The 25,195-nt window shown below is 40.0% G+C and overlaps 1 protein-coding gene across 2 annotated transcripts in view; it reads right to left on the minus strand.

Annotated features, from left to right (window-relative positions):
* Nucleotides 1–25,195, minus strand: part of ADAMTSL1 (ADAMTS like 1) — a 908,570-nt gene that overhangs the window by 12,002 nt on the left and 871,373 nt on the right. For both annotated transcript variants that reach the window (XM_059141548.1, XM_059141549.1), the window contains 3 exons: nt 19,283–19,495; nt 17,485–17,665; nt 14,186–14,393 (listed from right to left, as the gene is read on the minus strand). In XM_059141548.1, the coding sequence (XP_058997531.1) occupies nt 14,186–14,393; nt 17,485–17,665; nt 19,283–19,495 (602 nt within the window). The remainder of the gene's footprint in view (nt 1–14,185; nt 14,394–17,484; nt 17,666–19,282; nt 19,496–25,195) is intronic.

Here is a 25,195-nt window from a genome sequence, read left to right on the forward strand (position 1 = left end):
TTTTTCCTTTTATCATTTTAATATGGTATAATGGTATTATCATGGTTATTATATTTTGAACCATCCTTATATTACAAGAATAAATCCTACCTGAAGATTTGTAATCCTTTTAATATGCCCCTATACTTCATTTGCTATTGTTAGTTTTCTTGTATTGTCTTCCTCTGGCTTTGGTATCAGAATAATCCTGGCCTCACAGAACCAGTTAGGGAGTGCAAGTACTCCTTCCCTTTCAATTTTTAGGAGGGATAAATGTAGGTATAAATTCTTAAATATTAGGTAGAATTCACCAGTGAGGACATCTGGGCCAGGGCTTTTCTTACCGATTGGATTTCCCTATTAGTTACAGGTCTATGTGTATTTTTACTTCCTTACAATGTGGTCTTATTTTGTGTGTTTCTAGGAAATTGTCTGTTGCATCTAGGGTATTCAGTTTGTTGGTGTACCACTGTTCATAGTACTAATGTATTACCACTTTTATTTCAGATTTTAATAATTTGAATTTTCTGTTTTTTTCCCCCCCCTTAATGTAGCTAAAAGTTGGTTCATCTTGTAGATCTTCTGGAAGAACCAACTTTTGGTTTCATTGATTTTTCTTTTATTTACAGATATTATTGTCTTTATTATTTCCTTTCTTCTAGCAGCTTTGAATAGTTTGCTTTTGTTTTATTTCTTTAACACCAGAAGTTGGGTTGTTTTTGGAAGTCTTTCTTTTTTAATGTAAGCATTTATAAATACATTCTTTTTCTCTGAGCACTGTGTCTTCTGCATCCTGCATTTTCACTTGTTTCAAGGTATTTTCCCAATATTTGTGAATTTTTCTTCTTAAATAACAGTTGAAAAAACATCTCTCCCAGTTTTTGTACACAGACTCTGTGTCTGGGCACTCCTTCATTGATTAGCTGGGTGTGCTCTGAGCCTAGGCATCATGTGAAACATTCTCCAGGATAAATCATATACTAGGCCAAGAAAATTCACAAATTTTCTTGGAAAATTTGTGGAAACTTCACAAATATGTAAGGATTAAAGATGTTATTGAACAACTAAGGGGCCAAAGAAGATATTAAAAGAGAATAAAAACTTGGAGACAAATGGAAATGTAACATACCAAAACTTAAGGGATGCCACAAAAATGGTTCAAAGAGGAAATTCCATAGCACTAAATGCCAACCTCGAAAAACAAAAATCTCAAACAACCTAACTTTACATTCAAAGAACAGAAAATGAACAAATGATGCCCAAAGTTAGTAGGTAGAAAGAAATAACAATGAGCAGAGTAGAAACAGAAAAGATTATGAAACTAAAATTTCGTTCTTTGAAAAAAAAAAACACAAAACCTGACAAACCTTTAGCTAGCATCACCAAAAACTAGAAGACTGAAAATCAGAAATGAAATAGCTGTTACAACTGATAACACAAAAAATATAAAAGATTATAAGAGACTATTATTATAAAACTTCAACAAATTAGACAACCCAGAAGAAATGAATTTCTACAAACCAAGACTGATTCCTGAAAAAAAGAGAAAAAAACCTGAACAGATTGATTATTAGTTTGATCTCTTTATTAGTAATCAAAGCCTCCCAATAACCAAAAGTCCAGGACCAAATAGCTTCATCGGTGAAATCTACCAGACATTCAAAGCAGAAATAATAATCCTTTTCAACCTTTACCTGAAAATCTAAGAGGAGTGAATACTTTCAAACTCATTTTATAAGACCTGCATTACTAACACCAGAAAAGGACACAAGAATCTCTGATGAACATAGATGCCAAAATCCTCAACAAAATATTAGCAAACCAAAAATACACTGAAAAGATCATGCACCACAATCAGTGAGGATTTATTCCAAGGATGTAAGTATGGTACACCACATTAACAAAATGAAGGATAAAAGTCCTTCAATAGATGGACTCAATAGATGCAAAAGAAAGTATCCAACAAAAGTCAATATCCCATTTGTGATTTAAAAACTCTCAACAAGGGGCGCCTGGGTGGCTCAGTGGGTTAAGCCACTGCCTTCGGCTCAGGTCATGATCTTAGGGTCCTGGGATCGAGTCCTGCGTCGGGCTCTCTGCTCGGCAGGGAGCCTGCTTCCTCCTCTCTCTCTCTCTCTGCCTGCCTCTATGCCTACTTGTGCTCTCTCTCTGTCAAATAAATAAATGAAATCTTTGAAAAAAAAAAAAAAACAACTCTCAACAAAGTGGGCAGAAACAACTGGGTGACAGAGGCTGTTTGTCTTAGACTTAGGCATAAGGAGTCTGGCTCATGTCACCTAACAAGCAAACCAATTCTTGTGGAGGCCTTGCTACTCTTCCTACTTAGAGTCACAGTGCAGCAGTGCCTCTTCCCAGGGGGCTGGCCAGATTTGTACCATTATGACGACCTGCTGTGTATCTTGTTTAAAAGGCATTTAGGAGGGACTTCTACTCTTGATTTGGAAGATGTGGCGTGGGAAGATCCTCCCATGGACACATTGAAACAACAATTACATTTATGCAACTAACTGTGTAAACAACCCGAAGACTGCTTCCACAGCTAGTCATGGAGAGAAGGGCACATCAAAAAGGGTAGGAGAGATCCGAAGGGGCACGTGTACCTCAATGTTTATAGCAGCAATGTCCACAATAGTGAAGCTATGGAAAGAACCTAGATGTCCATCAACAGATGAATGGATAAAGATGTGGTATATATATATATATATATACAATGGAATACTATGAAGCCATCAAAAAAAATGAAATCTTGCCATTTGCAATGATATGGGTGGAACTAGAGGGTACTATGCTGAGCAAAATAAGTCAATCGGAGAAAGACAATTATCATCTCCCTGATTTGAGGAAGTTGAGAGGCAACATGGGGGGTTTGGGGTAGGAAAAGAATAAATGAAACAAGATGGGATCGGGAGGGAGACAAACTATAAAAGACTCAATCTCACAAACTGAGGGTTGCCAGGGGGAGGGAGCTAGGGAGAGGGTGGTGGGATTATGGACATTGGGGAAGGTATGTGCTAGGGTGAGTGCTGTGAAGTTTGTAAACCTGGTGATTCATAGGCCTGTACCCCTGGGGCTAATAATACATTATATGTTAATTTAAAAAAAAAAAGCGTAGGAGGGGCAGTCAGGAACTAAACCCCCAGTGTGACTAACCACAAATGAGAGGGACATCATAAGCATGGAGAAGTGAGAGGGATCAGACCCCACACTAGGTACCCCTGGCCCTGGAGACCAGCACTGGATGTACAGTCTGTCTTTGAAAATCAGCAGACTTAGGGACACCTGGGTGGCACAGTAGGCTGGGTCTGCCCTCGGCTCAGGTCGTGATCCTAGTGGCCTGGTATCTAGTCCTGCATCGGGCTCCCTGCTCAGCGGGTAGTTTGCTTCTCCCTCTGCTGCTCCCCTTGCTTGTGCTCTCTGTCAAATTTTAAAAAAAATCTTAAAAACAAATTACCAGGCTTAGCTCTAGGAGAGCAGGAGGGTGATAGAGAACTGAGTCCCTGTCTTTAAAGAGCCAACATGCTAAATAACTGGCCTAAGACACAGCACAGAAGCAGCTGTTTGAAAAGCAACTGTAGTATATTTGAAGTTTATTGACTGACTAATCATAGAATGTGCTGGAGGAGCAGGGATTTGCAGATTTATCTGGGAAAAAAAAAAGTGCTGTGGGCACCATTTTTCTTGACATCTTTTTTTTTTTTTTAAGATTTTATTTATTTATTTGACAGAGATCACAAGTAGGCAGAGAGGCAGGCAGAGAGAGAGAGAAAGAGGAGGAAGCAGGCTTCCTGCCAAGCAGAGAGTCCGATGCGGGACTTGATTCCAGGACCCTGAGATCATGACCTGAGCCAAAGGCAGAGGCTGAACCCACTAAGCCACCCAGGCACCCTTTCTTGACATCTTCTAACTGAATGCTTGGGGGATCCAGCTAACAACACCTAATTTACCTTGCTAGCTCTGCATGACCCATCCTGGCATTTTTCTGCACACCCAACATACCGGCCAAGACTGGTATCCCTCTAGAGCAGCTCCTGCCCCATGGCACCTGGCAGGCAACCTTGGCAGGGACTGGTGCAACTCCACAGTGACTCCTACCCTGGGAAGGGGATGGATAAACCCTTCACACCAAGGTACCTGTAGTTTGTGCAGCTGGAGCTCTTAGCTGGCTGCACAGAGAGAAAACTCTGTCCTTTGGTGTGCCTGCAGCTGTTGCAGAGGCTAATTACAGACAGCTGAGTGCCAGCCCACCTATCAAGATGGCCACAGTGCCTGCTGCTGGGTCTCTGAACAGCTTTAACCCTGGCCAGTGCACTTAAAACAGGCAAAGCAGGTCATTGTAGCTGGCTGGCCTCAAGGCCAGTCCCACCCACCAATGTATCTAAAGCAATCACAGCCAGAACAGGAGGGTGCACACAGCCCTTTACCCCTGGAGTAACTGGTTCTGATTACCTGGGGGAATAGTGTTATAGGGGACTACAGTATCTCTTAAGACCAGGAGCTGTAGATGACCTTCTTAATACACAGAAATAAACACAGAGCGTTAGATAAAATGAGACAGGAATATGTCTTAAATGAAAGAACAAGATAATACCATAGACAAAAATTTTAATGAAACATAATTAATATGGCTGATAATGAGTTTAAAGTAATAGTGGTAAAGAGACTAGACTTGAGAAAAGAGATGAGCTCAGTGAAAATTTCAACAAAAAGACATAAGATAAAAAAAACAAAAACAACCCTCAAGCACTAAAATGAAAAATATGCTAAAGAGAATCAACAGATTAGAAGATGCAGAAGAATGGTTCAGAGATCTGGATAACCAAACTGAAGAGCAAAAATTAAAAAAGTGAGAAAACAGGTTAAGGATCTTCCAAGGAGGAAGGAACAGAAAACTTCCTAGACATCCAAATCTAGGAAGCAGATCCCCAAATAAGAGGAACCTAAGGAGGTTCACACCAAGACATGCAATAATTAAAATGGCAAAGATGAAAGATAAAGAATCTTAAAAAAAAAAAAAAACCAAACTATTTCATAAAAGGGAAATCTCAAGGCTATCAGCTGATTTTTTTTTTAGCAGAAACTTTGCAGGCCTAAAGAGCATAGCATGACATATTCAAAGTGCTGAATGGAAAAAACATCCACAACAAAGAATACTTGGCAAGGTTATTGCTGAAAATTGAAGGAGAGAATGAGAGTTTTCTAGGCAAAATAAAGAGTTCATCACTAAACCAGCTTTACAAGTAATGTTAAAGGGAATTTTTTAAGTTGGAAGAAGGGGTCATACTAGAAAAACACTTTCCTGGTAAAAATGAATATATAGTAAAGGTAGTAGATAATTACTTAGAAAGCCAGTGTCGAGTTTAAAACATGAAAGTAGTAAAATCAGTTACAATTATCTATAAAAATTAATCAAGGGATTCACAAAATAAAAAGATGCAAAATGATATAATATACATAAAATTGGCAGGGAAATAAAATTTAGGGGCTTTAGGATGTGTTTGAACTGAAGTGATCATCAAATTAATATAGACTGTTAAATACCTAGGATGTTATATATGAATTCAATGGTAACTACAAAGTAAAAACCTATAATGTATACACAAAAAATAAAGAGAAAGGAATCCAAGCATATAACACTAAAGAATGCCATCAAACTGTAAGGAAAGGGAGCAGAAGATGAACAGAAAGGAACTAGAAAAACAAAATGGCAATAAGAACATACCTATCAGTTATTAAATGTAAGGGGACTAAATGCTCCAATCAAAAGACATATGTGATTGAATGACTTAAAAAAAAAGACACAGCTATATGCTGCCTATAAGACTCACTTCAGAAAAAACATGGACTGAAATTGAAGGAATGGAAAAAGATCTATTGGACAAAACACTTTAAAAAGCATAGCAAGAGACAAAGGCATTATATAATGATAAAACAATCCAACAAAGTGTGACGATTGTAAATACCTATTCACCCAATATAGGAATATCTAAATATATAAAACATTATTAACAGACATAAAGGGAGAAATTGACAGTAATGCATTAAAAGCAGGAGACTTTAATACTCCACTTACATCAATGGATAGATAATCCAGACTGAAAATTGACAAGGAAATCAAGGCCTTGAACTACACATTAGATGAGATGGACTTAACAGATACACAGAACATTCCATTCAGAAACAGAATACACATTTTTTTCAAGTGCACATGGAACATTCTCTAGGACAGATCACATGTCAGACCACAAAACAAGTCTCAATAAATTTAGTAAGATTAAAAATCATATCAAGCATCTTTTCCAACTGCAATGGTATGAAACTAGAAATAAATTACAATAAAAAATTGGAAAAATACAAAGACATGAAGCTAAACCACATGCTTCTAAAGATCCAATAGGGGGTGAATAAATAGAAAAATCTAACAATACAGAGAGATGAATGAAATTGCAAACGCAATGGTCCCAAATCTTTGGGATATAGACAATACAGTTCTAAGAGGAAAGTTTATAGCAATACAGGCCTACCATAAAAAATAAGAAAAATCTCAAACTAACCTTATACCTAAAGAAATAGGGCTTTCTTCTTTTTCTAAACTTAACAGAAATAAGGGCATAATAAGATTAGAGTGGAAATAAGTAGAAATTAAAAAAGAAAAATCAACAAAACCAAGAGCTGCTTCTTTGAAAAGATAAATGAAATTGATAAACTTTTGCTCAGACTCATCGAGAAATAAAAGGACTCAAAATTAGGGGAAAAAATGGAGATGCAACTAACACCACAGGAGTTATAAAGAGAATACTATGAAAACTTAGATGCCAAAAAACCTAGACGATATGGGTACATTCCCTCAAATACAATCTTCTAAAACTGGAGTAGGAACAAAGAGAAAATCTGAACAGACCAATTCCTAGTAATGAAATTGAATCTGGTAATCAAAAATTCTCCCCATCCCCAAATTTGTAGGACAAGAAGACTTCACAGGTGAATTCTACCAAACTTTTTTTTTTTTAAAGGTTTTATTTATTTGACAGAGATCACAAGTAGGCAGAGAGAGGAGGAAAAAGGCTTCCCATGGAGCAGAGAGCCTGATGCAGGGCTGGATCCCAGGATCCTGGGATTATGACCTGAGCCAAAGGCAGAGGCTTTAACCCACTGAGCCACAGAGGTCCCGAATTCTACCAAACTTTTATTTAAAAAAATTTTTTTTAAAGATTTTATTTATTTATTTGACAGAGATCACAAGCAGGCAGAGAGGCAGGCAGAAAGAGAGAGGAAAGGAAGCAGGCTCCCTGCCAAGCAGAGAGACCGATGTGGGGCTCAATCCCAAAACCCCGGGATCATGACCCGAGCTGAAAGCAAAGGCTTTAACCCACTGAGCCACCCAGGCGCCCCTCTACCAAACTTTTAAAGAAGAGTTAATACTTATCCTTCTAAAATTATTAAAGAAAAATAGAAGAGGAAAGCTTTCTCATTTATTCTATGAGGCCAGCATTACTCTGATACCAAAACCAGCCAAAAGACATCGCAAAAAAGGGAAAACTACAGGCCAATGTTCCTGGGGAACATAGATGCAATAATCCTCAAAATATTAGCAAACCAAATTTAAAACTATATTAAAAAAGGATCATTCATCACAATCAAGAGGGATTTATTCCAGAGATGCAAGGGTAGTTCAATATTTGTAAATCACTGGAGTGATACATCACAAAAACCTTATGATAATCTCAGTAGATGGCAGGAAAAGAGTTTCACAAAATACAATATCTATGCATGATAAAAACTGTCAACAAGGTGGGTTTAGAAAGAACATATGGAATGTCCTACAACATAATAAAGGCCATGTATGAAAAACCCACATTAACATGATACTCAATGGTAAAAAACAGAAAGCTTTCCCTCTAAGATAAGGAACAAGACAAAGATGTCCACTCTCCTCACTTTTATTCAGCCTATTACTGGAAGTTCTAGCTGCCACAACCAGAGAAGAAAAAGAAATAAAAGGAATCAAAATTGGTAAAGATGAAATAAAACTCTTTTCCTAGATGACATATAATACTATACATTGAAAACCCTAAAGACTCCACCAAAAAACTATTAGAATTAACAAATTCATAAAGTTGCAGGATACAAAATTAATACATAGATTGGTTGCATTTCTATGTACTGATAAAGTAGCAGAAAAATTTAGAAGACCATTTATATTTCTCTCTCTCTCTCTCTCTCACACACACACTCCCACCCACCTAGAAATAAATTTAACCAAGGAAGTGAAAGACCTGTACTCTAAAAACTATGACATTGATGAAAGAAACTGAAGATAACATAACAACTGGAAAGATATACCATACTCATAGGTTGAAGAATATTGTTAAAATATCCATAGTACTCAAGGTAATCTACCTATTAAATATAATCCCCATCAAAATACCAATAGCATTTTTCACAGAACTAGAATATTCCTAAAATTTGTATGGAACAAAAAAAGACCTCCAATATCCAAAACAATCTTGAGAACAACAAAGCTGGAAGTATCATAATCCCTGATTTCAAGATATGTTACAAAGTTGTAACAATCAAAACAGTATGGTACTGACACAAAAATTGGCACAAAGATCAATGGAACAGATAGAAAGGCTATGAATAAACCAACACTTACATGGTCAGTGTTCAACAAAGGATACAACAATATACAATGGGGGAAAGGATGGTCTTTTCAATAAATGGTGCTGGAAAAGGTGGACAGCTACATGCAAAAGAATAAAACTGGGATGCTTTCTTATACCATACAGACAAATTAACTCAAAATGGATTAAAGACCTAAATTTGAGACTCGAAACTATAAAACTCCTTAAAACACAGGCAGAAGTCTCTTGGACATCAACCTTAGGAATGTATTTAAGAGTATGTATCCTCAGTCAAGGGAAGGAAAGCAAAAATAAACAACTGAGATTACATCAAAATAAAAAGCTTTTGCACAGCCAAGGAAATCATCAACAAAACAAAAAGGCAACCTAACGACTGAGAGAAGATATTTATAAGTAATATATTCAATAAGGGGTTAATATCTAGGATAACTTATACAACTCAATATATACATACAAAATCCATGAAAAAATGGGCAGAAAACCTGAATAGACACATGAAAAGATGCTCAACATCACTAATTAGGGAAATGCAAGTCAAAACCATAATGAGATCTTATATCTGTCAGAATCGTTAGTATGAAAAAGACAATAACAAGTGTCAGCAAAGATATGGAGAAAAGGGAGCCCTTGTGCACTGATGGTGAGAATGTAAATTGACATAACTATTGTAGAATAGTATAGGAGATATCAAAAAATTAAAAATAGAAATGCTATATGACCCAGTAATTCCACTACTGAGTGTTTACCCAAAAATCTTGACAACACAAATTCTAAAAGATGTGTGCACCTCTAAATTTAGTGCAGAATTATTTATGGTAGTTAAGATATGGAATTAACCCAAATGTTCACTGATAGGTGAATGAATGAAGAAGATGTGCTATATATCCATACAATGGAATATTACTCAGCCATAAAAAGTGAAATCTTAGCATATGCAACAACATGGACAGACGTAGAGGATATTATGATAAGTGAATTAAGTGAAACAGAGAAAGACAGATATCATATACTTTGACTTAAATGTGGAATCTGAAAGCCAAATCAAACCAGACAAAACCCAGAGACTTAAATATAGAGAACAAACTGTTGGTTGCCAAAGGGGAGGTGAATGGGGTCATGGGCAAAATAGATGAAGGGGATTAAAAAGTATAAACTTTGAGTTTAAAACACACAAATCATGGAGATGAAAAATACATCATAAAGGAACATAGTCAATAATACTGTAATGTATGGTGACAGCTGGTGACTACACTTATTGTAGTGAGCATTGAGTAATGTATAAGATTGTGGGTTCACTATGTTGTACACCTGAAACTAATATAACATTGTATGTCACTATACTTCCTCAAAAATTAAAAATAGAGCTACCCTATGACCTGGCAATTGCACTACTGGGTATTTACCCCAAAGATACAGATGTACTGAAAAGAAGGGCCACCTGTATCCCAATGTTCATAACAGCACTGTCCACCATAGCCAAACTGTGGAAAGAGCCAAGATGCCCTTCAACAGACAAATGGATAAAGAATATTTCATTTATACAATGAAATATTACTCAGCCATCAGAAAGGATGAATACCCAACTTTTGTATCAACATGGATGGGACAGGAAGAGATCATGCTAAGTGAAAGAAGTCAAGCAGAGAAATTATCATATGGTTTCACTTACATGTGGAATATTAGGAATAGCATGGAAGACACTAGGAGAAGGAAGGGAAAAATGAAGGGAGGAATCGGAGTGGGAGACGAACCATGAGAGACTATGGACTCTGAGAAACAAACTGAGGGTTTTAGAAGGGAGGGAGAAGGGGGAAGGGGGAGCCTGGTAGTAGGCATTAAGGAGGACATGTATTGCATGGAACACTGGGTGTGGTATATAAACAATGAATCTTAGAACACTACATCAAAAACTAATGATGTATGGTATGGTGATTAACATAACAATAAAAATAATAAAATAGCAAAAAAAAAGTGGGTATAGAGGGAATGTACCTCAACAAAATAATTCCCATGACAAGCCCATAGGAAACATACTCAAAGGTATAAAGCTGAATGCCTTTCCTCCAAGACCAGAAATAAGACTAGGATGCCCACTTTTGCCATTTTTATTCAATATAGTATTGGCAGTCCTAGTCAGAGCAATTACTGAAGAGAAAGAAAGAAAAGACATCCAAATTAGAAAGTAAGAAGTAAAACTGTCACTATACGTGCCGATGACATTTTATATAGAAAACCATAAAGGACCCCCAAAACCTGTTAGAACTAATAAACCAATCAGTGAAGTTGCAGGATATACAATCAATACAAAAAGTCTATTGTATTTCCAGATTAATAACAAACTGTCAGAAAATTTTTAAAAATTCCATTTGTAATTGTATCAAAAAGAAAAAAAATTCTAGGAATAAATTTACCCAAGGAGGTAAAAGACCTATAAACTGAAAACTAGGACATCAGTGAAAGAAATTGAAGAGGATGCAAGAAGACATTTTATGTTCATAGATCAGATGAATCACTATTGTTAAAACATTCATACTGCTCAAAGTAATCTGCATATTAAATGCAATCCCTGTCAAAATTCCAATGACATTTCTCACAGAAATAGAAAAATCTTAAAATTTGCATGTAATCACAAAAGACCCCCAATAACCAAAGCAATATGGAGAGAGATCACAAAAGCTGGAAGCGTCATGCTCCCTGCTTACAAACTATTAAAAACTTACAGTAATCCAGACAGTATGGTTTGACATAAAACCAGACACATAGGTCAATGGAACAGAACAGAGAGCTCAGAATTAGACCCATGCATATATGGTCAATTTATGACAAAGGAGCCATGAATATACAGGGGGAAAGGACAGTCTCTTCAATAAATGGTGCTGGAAAAACTGGGAAAGCCAGATAAAAAAAAATGAAATTGAACTACTCTTACATCATAAAGAAAATTGCACTCAAAATGTTAAACTTGAACATAATTTTTGAAATCACAGAAATCCAAGAACACATAGGCAGTAAGCTCTTTGACATCATTCTTGGCAATTATATGTTGGAATCTGACATGAAAAGCAAAGGCAACATGAGGAAAGTAAACAAGTGGGACTACATCAGCAAAGGAAGCCATCTGCAAAATGAAAAGGCAACCTACTGAATGGCAGAAGATATTTGCAAATCATCTAAGGGGCTACTATCCAAAATATATTGAGCTCTTTTACAACTCAATAACAGAAAACCAAAAAATGCAATTTTAAAAAGGCAGAGGATCTGAATAGATATGTTCCCCAAGAAGATATACAGATGGTCAACAGGTCATGAAAATGTGCTCAAGCTTACTGAGCATCCGTGAAATATAAATCAAAACCACAGTGAGATATCACCTCATACCTGTTAGAATAGCCAGTACCAAAAAGACAAGAAGTAAGTGTTGATGAGGATGGGGAGAAAAGGGAACCATTGTGTACTGTTGGTGAGAAAATAAATTGGTGCAGCCATTATAAGAAACAGTATGTAGGTTCCTCAAAAATTTAAAGTAGAACTACCATATCAACCAGAAATTCTATTTCTGGGTATCTATCAAAAAAAAAAAAATGAAAACACTAACTTGAAAGGATACATAGCCCCCATGTTCATTGCAGCATTATTTGCAACAGTCAAGATATAGAACAACATAAGTATCCATCAGTGGATGAATGGATAAAGGAAATATGGCGCGTGCACATGCACACACACGCATACACACACAGAATATTATTCAGCCGTAAAAATGATCTCTCGCTATTAGTGATGGCATGTATAGACCTTGAGGACATGAAAGTCAAGTAAGACAAAGACAAAGACAAATACTGTGTAGTTTCATATGTGGAATTTAAACAACCCCTCCCTCCAAACCATAATAAATGCAGAGAATACTGTTGGTTGCCAGAGGTGGGGGTGGGGATAAGTGAAATATGTGGAGGGGCTGAAACGGTACAAACCTCCAGTGATAAAATAAACATGTCCTGGAGATGGAAGGTACGGCATGGTGACTATAGTTAATATTACTCTCTTGTATATTTTAAAGTTGCTAAGAGTCGATCTTAAAATCTCATCACAGGAAAAAATTTTTTCCTAAGTAGGTATGGTAACAGATGTTAGACTTATTGTGATCATTTGGCAATGTATATAGATATCCAATCATAGGTTATATACCTGAAATTAACCTAATGGGTATATGTCAATTATACCATGATAAAAAAAAATCATTATCCAAGGCTCTGCTCCAGACCTGCCATATCAGAATTTGCATTTCTAACAAGATCCACAAGTGAGTCACATTAAAGCTTGAGACATACTTGTCTAGAAAGATTTAGAAGAAAGAGGATGAGAGTGTTGTTTGAAGGGAAGGAAGGGGGAAGGACTTTTTTTCTCTTTTGGAGGAAGGAATCACTGAGAATGATCAATATAGACAATGTATGTCCCTTTTAGCGACCTCAGTGATATGGTGCAGAAACATCTCTTGTGTGAAGCCAGGTCTGTTCCTAATTGTAATTTTACAAACTGCCAGTAAGCCTTGAGGGTCTAGAAGCTGAGCTGCCTTGGGCAGAATGAAAGCTAGCAGAAGTGGGCTTTTCCAGGTAAGAGAAAGATGATATCCCCCAGGCATCAGAGCAAAAGGGAGCTCATACCTCTTTGATTATGAAGCACATACATTAGGTCACTGGAAATGAGGGGGGGTGTTGGTAAAGGTGCCAAAAAGGAGTCTCATGGCCGAGTGTGTTGGCTGGCCAGCGTTGAGCATTATCCCGGACTCACCTGGGACACAAATGGCCTATGGACTGAAAGTGAATTCTGTGGCCAGATTTCCTCAAAATAACATTTGATCTTCATTAGAGATGGCCACAATGTATTAACTTAATGGGAAGTTCAAGGGCTTGTTTTCCAAAGAATGCACCTCAGGGTGGGTATGGAGAAACATGAACACTGTAATGTATAGATAGCCAGTTCCAACATGTTTTGAGTTGCTGGCTGCCCAAAACATTCAGTCATATTAGTTTGTACACATACACAGAGAATTAAGAGTGCTGTGTAGTTTTGGGCCATCCCAGGAGGCCAGGCTCAATGGCTTGTTTCAGCTACCAACCAGTGAGAAACTATGCCTGGCAGAATAAGTTCAGCCCATGAATCAGTCCCAGACTCTGACGGACAACAGTTGTCGCCACACAGCTAGAGGGAAGGGTACTATCTGATTAGCAGGGCAGGCCGCTCTTAGACGCTAAGTAGGTCCCCTGTAGGTTCTGAACACAGACTTTGAAAGAAACGGAGTGTAAGCCATCATGTCACTTCTGCCAAGCACCACACTGGATTGCCTTTTTTTTTTTTTTTTTTTTTAAATCCCAACAACATTTTAAAACAGATGAGTATGAAAGATGGACACTGGGCAGGTGAATTGATTGACAGATGGGATGTGAAGGGTCTGACATCACAGAGGATGGGGGCAGTGGTGGCCTTTTACTTCCTACCGTGGCTGGGTCTGCACCTTTAGACTTATCTTTCAAATAAAATCCTCTTACCTGGCCCCAGCTGGAGAAAGCCCACTCCACGCAGAGCTGCTGGTTGCAGGCCTGGGTGTCTACTGGCCGTTTGGCGAGCTGTGTGCACAGATCATTGGACACAGGGGTGGAGATCCCAGAGGCTTTCAGCTTCTGGCAGGTCACCCGGCGGGTCTGGACACCTCCCCCACAGCTCCGGGTACAGGCCGACCAGGAGGTCACCATCCACCTGGGCAGAGGAAGAGCAAAGGGTCAGGCTTGGGCAGAGGAATGATGCCATATCGTCTCAGAAATGGAGCCTGAACATCTCCTTATTCTCACCACATAGCTACTAATCTTGGGGCATGGCCCTTTTCATGGTACACATGGAGTGAAAGGCTGAAAATGGTCCCCCAAAAGATCTGATGTAGATATCAGATCCCCAGAAGCTGGGACTGATACCATATTCAGACAAACGGACTTTGCAGACTTAGTGAAGGACTTTGAGATGTGATTATCCTACATTCTCTGCCTTCACAAATGTCCTTAGAAGAGGAAGAGAGATTAGAGGAGGAGAAAGTGTGACTACAGAGGCAATGGCTGGTGTGACATGGTCATAAGCCGAGGGATGCCTGGGGCCACTGAAAGTCAGCAAGGCTTGAGGAAGTACCAGGGGTTGCAGCCCAGCCGACGCCTTGATTTTGGACTTCCGGCCTTCCAAACTGTGAGCAATAAATGTCTATTCTTTGTAGCCACCACATTTGTGGTAATTTGCAGCCACAGAAAACAAATACCCTTTGGAAACTGACTGCAAAGCTGCATCTTGAAAGAGTGGTCTGAGCATCACTTGTCTCCCCGGCCCCAAATCCATGAGCCTGCAGAGGGAACGCTCTGGGAAGATAGTCCTGTAGCTTAGTTATGCTGCACTGTGGTTCTGGGACTTCCTGAAGCCAGCCAGGTGTGTGGAGGAAGGGGGACGCGCTCCTAGGGAAGTCAGATCCATACTGTGTCTCTGGCTTTCCCTCGAGTCAGTGTTTCGTCTGCTAGAAATCACTCTCTTTTCTACCTTTCCTTAACCCACGTCTCACTGGATTTTGTTGAATCCCTGGGAAACAGGCTAAGTTCCTTCTGGCTTTGTGCAACAGTTTCCCACCTCCACAAGTCATGGGGCATAGGCCCTACACTTGCTCGCGGGCTGCCTATGGGGAGACTGTCATTACTCAGGATGTTTGGTTCCGGCTACAGTCTGGGCCATCAGAAGTGAGATGGGCCAGGACTGCGGAAATAGCTTTTCTCACAAGGCCCAGCTAGAATTTGGGAAACACACTGAAATCCTCGGTCTAGATACAACCCTGTAGGGGGTCTCTGTGCATGTTTGCACCTAGGGCTAGTTTTCAAAAAGAAGGGGAAAAGGGGACAGTGTGGGGGAGACAGAAAAGAGCATTCTTGGGTTTTAATGCCCGAGACAGAGTTTATCTAAATGAAATGGTAAAACAGCCGCCAGGGTCCAAGCTGGACTTCCCTGCCCTATTCACGGACAACCAGGGTGACCCTTGTTTGTGTTCAGAGAAGGCTGCTGAGGCTGAGAAACGTGGCGGGGAAACCAGTCAAAGGTGGACCTGTGGCCACTTTCTGGTCCCATGGCACCACACGTGGCTCCCAGGAGAGGCAAGTAGCAGAGACAGGGAGCCAATTCCTTTTGAATCCGGAGCTGTGACTTATAAAGTTTGGTGGAGCCTCCCTGCTCCATCGGCGCTGGAGAGAGAGGACTATGTGCAGGTCTCCAGTGCACAGGAGCAGAGCCACTTTGGAAGCCGGCACGAGGTGTTGCAAGGCTCCTGGGGGCACTGAAACCCAAGCTGACACAGCCATTGTTTCATTTGCAGGAATAAATGAGGCTGATTGACTCTGACCATCACCACAGCAAATCAAAAGACCCTCGGCAGGTCCAAGACTTCGTCTTCATTTCAAATAGCTTGGCGAGGGCAGTCCTCCAGCCCCTCATATCCCCGGTGAATGTCAGGCCTGCATTTCAATCAACTTTTATTTCCAAATATACATTTCAGCAATTTTTCAGGAGTTGGGGTCGGGGGTGGGGAGGTTTGAGAAAGGAGAGGTATGGCTATGTTACAGTTCAGGAAGGGTATAAAAGGACATTAATCATTCCCATGGAAACCTTCCGTCAGCAAGTCAAACTGCTGATATTAATGAGCGTGTTTCATATTTCATTGAGTCTCTCCTGGTTTCAGCTGCTCCTTATGACTCAGCTGGCAAAACACAAAGCGGGTGTCTGAGTCGTGTAAGAAAGTCCCCCAGACAGGTAGGAAGGGGGCATCGTGAGGCCCCCCAGGCTCGGGATGCCACGCTGGTGACAACTCTAAGCCCATTTAGTACCCCTTCAGCTACGGCCAGCAAACTGGGGGTAGGAGGCTCTGTGGGACTGACAGCTTCTCAGAGCTGGAAGAGGCAGAGACAGAGGTGGTTACTCTGGGACCAGAGGCCAGAAGCTCTATCCAACATGGAGGCAAGTACAGAAAATGAAGATGTGTTTTGCCTTAATGCAGGATGCAACCCTTTGAAGAAGAGGGTAACATTTCCTCACCTAGAGTACTGAGTAGCACTGTTTCTGAAGTTTGAAGAAAGGGGAGAGTCTGGGATCAAGGCCAGTAACCCCTCTGCCCTCAGCACCTCAGCTGCAAACACAGTTGTCCTCTTATAGACTAGAGAGCAAATTTTCTTTTTCTTCTCTCTTCTCTTTCCTTCCTTCCTTCCTCTTCATTCTCCTTCCTTCCTTCCTTAATCTCTCTCTCTTTCAGATTTATTTATTTGACAGAGAAAGCACAAGCAGGGAGAGCAGCAGGCAGAGCGAAAAGCAGGCTCCCCACTCAGTGGGGAGCCTGATGTAGGGTTTGATCCTGGGTACCCAGGATTACAACCCAAGCTGAAGGCAGAGGCCCAGTGACTGAGCGACGCAGATGCCCCCAGAGAGCAAATTTCTTATTACAGGATGTGAGCGAGCTCTGGCTAGGGCCTGGGATGCTCCTGCTCCCTGAACAGACCCTCTCAGGCACTTGGGGTGCCCCGCGCAGTCCTTAGCCCGCTGAGTGGTGAGAGAACCAGCTGCCGAGGGAGGAGGCCCAACCTGAGGGCTATTTTCCACAGGGTGGGGAGACCTGGCAAGTCGGGACCTGTAGAGAAGCACAGGGCCTTGGGGGGCAGCCATCCTTGCTGACATCCGTGTCTCTCCCTCCGCAGTGCCGGACACAGGCTAGCCGCCGACTTGGCTAACAGGGCCCAGCCTTGGGGTTGGGGAGGCCTGAGCCGGCATGCGGCACACTCACCGAGAAGGGCAGTCTCTCCGGTTGCAGGCGATGGGCTGCACAGCAGGGCGCACTTTCCCCGCACAGTGAGTGGGGCTGACCTCTGTGCTATTCAGGAGACACCTCAGGCGGGGCTGCTGAACGCCCCTGTTACCACAGGAGGCTGAGCAGGTTGCCAGTCTGTCCACAGACCACCAGTAATCTGTCACAGGAGGAGGATCACAGGTGAGAAGAGGACTGCACATTGCCCATGCTCTGTGGGCGCCAGGAGCTCCCGTGAATGAGCCTCTGCCCTTCAGTGGGCGCCTTTCCCCGCTTAGGTAGCCAAGTGGCCTGGTGTCCAGGAACATCAGTGACTTATCCATGAAATGAGTCCCAAACCCCTACTTCGCGAAGTTACTGTGAGGACTGGATGTCATGAAAGCAAAGGGGCTGAGCCTGGTGCCTGGCACAGAGAGTACTTAACCAGTGGCTGGAGTCCTTAGTTTTAAGTAAGATTCCTAAGTACTTTTTCTTCCTAGTGGGTTGCCAGAAAGTGACTTTCTTTTTCAACAAAGAGTTGCAGAAATATCAGAGATACTTTGCAATCGTATTTGTATGTGCACCTTTGAGTTGAACTTGGGAAAAAAAACTTCACCAAAAAACCCCCACAAAAAACCCAGCCTACCCAGAGAGTACTCATTTCCATGAGACGATGACATCAGGAAGAAATTCAGTTTCTGTGGATTTTCTATTTGGGGATCTGGGGCTCACTGGTAGGAAAGCTGTTAAAAATAACTGGGGGCTGGTAAACTGTGAGTGCTTATTTGCAAGGTCGTATATTACAAATCTTGCAGATAGGCACTGGCTTCTGGTTTTCAGCTGAGAATGGCTGGTTGGCAAGAAAAGGGAACATTTACTTTCCTGTCCGGAAAGCCAAATGGCAGGGGAGAATGTTTAAGGGGGAAACCCATTTGCTCAGCAAAATCTCCCTCCTGTGCTACACTGGCACAAAATTCTGTCCCCAGCAGAATCCCCCATTTTAGAATGCATGCAATAGAATTTTGCTTTCCCTCAAAATAGTCCCCAATGGGCCACAGGTAGAAATAGCCTCTGGAAAACCTGAAAGCCTCACTTGGTTTCCATAACCAGACCGAGTTTGGTTTTGTTTCCTACTCTTTAAGGCTCATTCAAACCTTTTCTTGGTGTAGCTAAAGCCAGGCCTCCCACAAGGGCTTTCTGAACCGCCTGTGTTCCTGGAAGATTAATGCAGGAGCCACAGAAAAGTTACCTATAGAACACTTAGCACATGACTGCAGCGCAAGACCCATGAGCACGATAAGTGGGTCCTGGCAGCAGCTTGACTCTCCAGGAGAGGAGGCAATAACCAAGTAGTTCAGATCCAGAGTTTTTTTTTTTTTTTTAACCACACTAATGGAGAAAACTTGCATTAGTTTAATAAGCTGCTTTGCACGCATGTGTGGGTGTGCTTGCATGCATATAAGTGTGTGTATGTGTGACTCTAACTAGTTAAACAAGCATAAATGAAACTTCCTGGCTTTGCTATAGCATGGTGCTTCCCTGTCCTCAGTGGCAGCAACAAGCAGCAGCAGAAACACCCATTTGCAAGAGCAGCACAGACTTTTCCAGATTCTGCTGGGACAGAGCCTGTGGCTCTTCTGAAGGACCTCAATGTACAGAGTCCTGGTTCGGCTTGATTTGCATGCTCTAGGAGCCACTGAGATCAGACATCACTTAGTTTTACTAGAGAATTCGATTCTCAGGTAGACTTTCTTCTTCAAGAACTAAGCCCCGCTCCAAAGCCCTCAGGGTTTCTTACCTTGGATCACTAAAGAGGCCTTCTGCACGAGCACTCCTGCCTCGTTCTGAGCAAGGCAGCTGAACTCCCCTTGAGACCCGCCACTAAGATTTGCCACCTGCAGAATCTGTCCAGCTGCCAAGATGTGATGTGTCAGTCCTGGGACAGTTGCGACTGGCTGACCACCATGGAACCACGTGATGTTGGGGGTAGGGTGACCTTTGATGGGACAGCCTAGAAGGAGAGGAGGAGGGAGAGAAGCCATTGATAAAGTGAAATGGGGTATACACCTGATGTGTAGATGCATATGTACTGTGGGGTCTCCTCACCAACGGCATTTTTCTTATGCTTGCTGTTTCCAACCTAATAGATGTTTCTACTCAGGAATTTCAGGAAGATGACTATTATTCATTCAATGAAGGAAAAATTCTTAGAGTACCTAACGTGCCTATTTCTTTGTCCTTGTACGAACTTTTAAAAAAAATGAAGCAATATCCACTCATTGAATATTTTTCAAGTTAATTAGTTTCTATACTGATTTTTGTACTAATGGAAATCACATCTTCAAATGCAGTGAGTTGGGAAAAAAAATGCTACACAGTAATAGTGAAAAATCAAACTTTAATTGGTGAAAGTCTAATAGTTGCCACTATTTTACTGTGTGTATGATTTTCTAGTCAAAATCTTTAACAGAATCTAGGAAAACAAGTGTAAATGCTGACTTCATTTTTCAGCCAGTCAAGAAACTTGGCCTTCTAACTGCTTTTACCAAGCCTGCAGTAGACATGCACCTATCTATGTAATCACTAAACATACTTTGATACATTAAAATCCTAAAATATTAAACTTAGATATTGTGTATCCCCAAGCTTTTGTAGCATAGGATTATTAAAGTAAACTGCAAAATTGTGAGAAAAAACTAATTTTCTCTAAACTCAGAGCACTTGCTGAATTTGCTGTTATATCTTCAATTTAGCTTCCACAGAAAATTTATTTGGAAGTTTATTTTTTATTTTTTTTATTTAAATTTTAGGTAGATAACATGCGGTGCAATATTGATTTCAGGAGTGGAATTCAGTCATTCATCAATTACATACAGTACTCGGTGCTCATGATAACCAGTTCCCTCCCTGACACGCACCACCCATCATCCATCTAGCCCATCCCCAACCCACCTCCATCAATCCTCAGCTTGTTCTCTATCATTAAGAGTGTCTTATGGCTTGTTTCCATCTCTCATTTTTTTCTTTTCCCCCTTCTTCTATGTTCATCTCTTTTCTTTATGATATTCCACATATGAGTGAGATCATACAGTATCTGTCTTTCTCTGACTTATTTCACTTAGCATAACACACACTAGAGCATTCATGTCATTGCAAATGGCAAGATTTCATTCTTTTTCATGGATGAGTAATATTCCATTACTCTTCTTGACCCATTCACCATTAGATGGACATTTGGGCTCTCTCCATTATCTGGCTGTTGTTGATAATGCTGCTATAAACATTAGAATGCATGTATTCCTTTAAATCTGTATTTTTGTATACTTTGAGTAAATACCTAGTAAGTAGTGCACTTGTTGGATCATAGGGTAGTTCTATTTTTAATATTTTGAGGAGGCTCCATACTGTTCTCTACAGTGGCTGCACCAGTTTGCATTTCCACCAAAAGCTCAAGAGGGTTCCCCTTTCACTGCATCCTTGCCAACACCTGTTGTTTCTTGTGTTGTTAATTTTAACCATTCTGACAGGTGTAAGATGATATCTCATAGTGGTTTTGATTTGGATTTCCTTGATGATGAGTGATGCTGTATCTGTCTTCTGCCCATTTCTTAACTGGGTTATTCATTTTTTGGGTGCTGAGTTTGATAAGTTCTTTGTAGATTATGGATACTAAAGCTTTATCAGGTATGTTGTTTGCAAATACTTTCTCCCATTCTGTAGGCTGCCTTTTGGTTTTGTTGTTTATTTCCTTTGCTGTACAAAGAACGGCTACCTGCATGGATGTGTGTGCCTATGGATCCAGAAGAGAAGGAATTTTTCAATGTTGGCTTGTTTTCTATTCTGGAGGAAACACTGTTAGAATTTCTATAGGATGCAGGGTTAACACAGGGAAGGTCCTTAGAGATTGTCTAGTCTAATGCCAGAGGAAGAAGCTGAGGCCCAGAAATGTTAAGACACTTCCCCAAGATCAAGTGACTGACCTGACTCCTTGCCTTGTGTTCTTTCCTCCATACCTGCTACTTGCTCAGCTGGGTACCAGAAATTTACTGATCATTCCTTTTGTTTATCCCTTCCCCTCCACCCACCCCCCCGCCTTTTTTTTTTTTTTTTTTTAACATTTTCACAGTAGTAGTTTGGTTGAAGTGCTTGGAACAGACTATTTTAAAGAAGGGTCCTGGAAAAATAATGCTAAAATTGACTGTAAGAAGTTCAGTATGGGATATCATTGTTAAAGATCCTGTTTTCATTCCTCCCTGCACTTACTCCCTTTGCCATGTAACTTTGCAGTAGCCTTCAGTGAGGGGAGGGCTGTAATTTTCCTACCTCCTGATTTTGGGTTTGGTCATGTAATACTTTGGCCAATAAAATGAGTCAGGCCATATACTAATAATCTGAAAGAGAAATTAAGAAAATAATTCCATTTATAATAATATCAAAAAGAATAAAATACTTAAGAATAAATTTAACCAAGGAGTTAAAAAACATGTATACTGAAAACTACAAAATGCTGCTAAAAAAATTAAAACATAAATGGGAAGCTGTGTCATGTTCATGGATTAGAAAACTTAATAGTGTGAAGATGTCAATACCTGCTAGGGAACTATAAATTCAGTACAATCCCTATTAAAATCTCAATAACTTTTTCTTCTTTTATTTCTTGCAGAGATAGTAGAATCCATCCTGAAGTTTATATGGAATCTCAAGGGATACTGAGTAGTCAAAACAATCTTGAAAAAGAATGAACTCAGGGGTTTCACATGTCCTGTAGTGCAAATTCTGTAGTAATTTATACCAGTAATTATAGCACTGGTATAAAGACAGACATATAGACCAATGAAATGAAATAGAGAGCCCCCAAATAAACTCTGGCTTATATAGTCAAATGATTTCCAACATGGAAGCCAGGACCATTTAATGGTGCTGGGGAACCAAGATAGCTACGTGCAAGAAAATGAAGTTATAGCCTTACCTTACACCATATACAAAAATCAACTCAAAGGGATCAAAAACTTAAATTTCAGAGTTAAATGTATAGAACTCTTGAAAGGAACCATAAGCAGAAACTTCATAATACTAGATTTGGCAATGATTTCTTGGATATGATCCTAAAAGCACAGGGCAACAAAAAATAAACTGGACATCATCTAAATTGAGAGCTTTTGTGCATCAAAGGACACTATCACCAGAGTGAAAAGGCAACATACAGAATGGGAAAAAATATTTGCAATTCACAGATAGTGGATTAATGTCCATAATACATAAAGAATTCACACAACTGAACAACAAATATAAATAGCCAAACTAAAAAATGGGTGAAAGACTTGAATAGACATCTCTCTAAAGATATAAAAATGGACAAGAAGCACATGAACAGATGTTCAACATCACTAACTGTTACAGAAATGAAATCAAAACTACAATGAGATACATATCAGATCCAGTAGGATGGTTATTTAAAAAACAAGATAACCCGTGTTGATGAAGATGTGAGAAAACTAGAATCCTTGTGCTTTGCTGGTGGGAATTTAAAATGGTGCAGCCACTGTGGGAAACAATATGGAGGTTCCTCAAAAAATTAAATGTAGCATTACCATCATGATCCACTAATCCCACTTTGGTGTATATACCCGAAGGAATCAAAAGCAGGGATTTGAATAGCTATTCGTGCACTGATGTTCATAGTAGCAGTATTCACAGTAGCCAAAAGGTAAAAACAACCTGAATGCCCATCAGTAGATGGGTAGATGAACAAATATATTATTTATATATAATATATATAAATAATACATTATAAAATATAATATATATATTATATATAATATTCCATCATATATATGATGGAATATTATTCAGCCTCAAAAAGGAATGAAATTCTGTTATGTGTGACAAGCTGGATGAACCCTGAACACATTTAGTGAAAGAAGCCAGAGGCAAAAGCACAAATCTTACAGGAGGCACCTGGTCTGGTCAAGTTCATAGAAACAGAAATCAGAATATGGATTATCAGGGGCTGGAGGAAGGGGAAGGGGGGAGTATGGGAAATTACTATTTTTTAAATGGGTACAGAGTTTCTGTTTGAGATAATAAGTTCTGGAGATGGAAAGTATGAGTGTTGCACAACGATGTGAAGGCAATTAATGCCACTGAACACAAATGTTTAAAATAGTACATTTTATGAGTTTTTTACCACCATAAAAGAAATGAGACAGATGTGTCGGGATACCAGTTCCATACATAAATCTCAAGAGACTGTGTTTTCACTTGTGCTCATGTGCCTTTGCTATCACCAGAAGGACACACTTGGACTGGCCTAATGGTCCCAAACGTGGGTGAAAGAACAGTGGAGAACAGCCAAGTTCACCCCAGCCAAACTCAGTTTAGATCAGCTGACCTTAAGATCAGCACAAATAAATAATTGCTATTTTAAGCCACTGAATCTTACTATTATTTTATGTAATGTGGTGATAGCTAACTGATAAACTTAGGGAGAAGGGATTTCCACAATTCCCCTAGGCCTATGGATTCAAGGCTTGGGGTAGGGCAGGGTTTCCACCTGTGTGCTGATTGCCCACATCTTCTTACTCAGGTACATTGGAGGAGCAGTTTCCTTGCCTGCTCCTGGTAGCATCTGGGCTTCTGTATGTTATTCAGTCCATTGTGATATCATTATACTCTTGTTCTAAATGGGGGTAAGAATGGTCTTAGGGAGAAGTGTGCAGAAATCAGTGAGCTGAGGATCTCCTGGGAGCAGCCGTATCTAACCCCCTCCAGGACCAAAGGTAGTCTGAGTCAGATGCTGATTTCATTTTCTAAGAAGAGACAGGAAAACTGTACATTTATTTAGGCAAATAGCATGATTAAAAAAAAAAAAATGTGGCTTGTAACCAGTATAGCTTTTCAGACTTCCTTAAACAAGCCAATATATGTCTCAATCATATCTGCTTTAAAAAAAAAAAAAAAGAAAAAGGTGTCATAGATTGTTAAGATGCTGGTTCCAGGAATTTTTCTGTTTGGTCAGTCGGGACAGAGCCTTGGTGAGGCTGACTATATTCTAAATTGGTAAATAAGAATCTTGCTATTCCCAAGGAAACATGAGATATTTGGCAAGGAAGTCTCTTATATTTAGCCCTAATCTTCAATTTTCCAACTCCATTAGGACTGATTTTCTGAGAGAGTTTTTAAGCAGAAAAAGGAGTAGTAACAGCCTTAGGCTGTTTTCTATGGCTGATGAAGTTACTTATCTGGGAGCCAGGAATCCTAGTCAGCTAAATAAGAGGTTCATTTGCATAGCAATTTACATTTATAATCCTCCCTTCTTCTTGGAATTAGAGGTCACAGTAAACAGCCAAGACATCTTTTTGGCCCGACTGGGTCTTGGGTCTTGAACGTGTTCCAATGGCCTTCCAGCCTGGTGATCCCAGTGTGAATGAGATGGGGCAGAGTTCCTTCCAAGGGCAGGCATGAGGACTGATATGACATGAAGTTCTGAAAACTCAACTTGAGAAAGACTCATAAGGAGGAACAACCAAGATGTATGTCTGAGTAGCGAACTTCCTAGCAATCATGCCTCTATTCTGAAACCTATCAGGGTCAAAATCAGTTTTGCAGAAAGTTTTAGAAAGAAAAGCAATTGGGTTACTTTCAAATGTACTGACACAGATTCATGACTCCCCAAGAGAACTCTAGAAATTGACAGGGTTCCCTGGTTTCA

Source organism: Mustela lutreola, chromosome 12 (genome assembly GCF_030435805.1).
Source record: "Mustela lutreola isolate mMusLut2 chromosome 12, mMusLut2.pri, whole genome shotgun sequence".
Lineage (NCBI taxonomy): Eukaryota > Metazoa > Chordata > Mammalia > Carnivora > Mustelidae > Mustela > Mustela lutreola.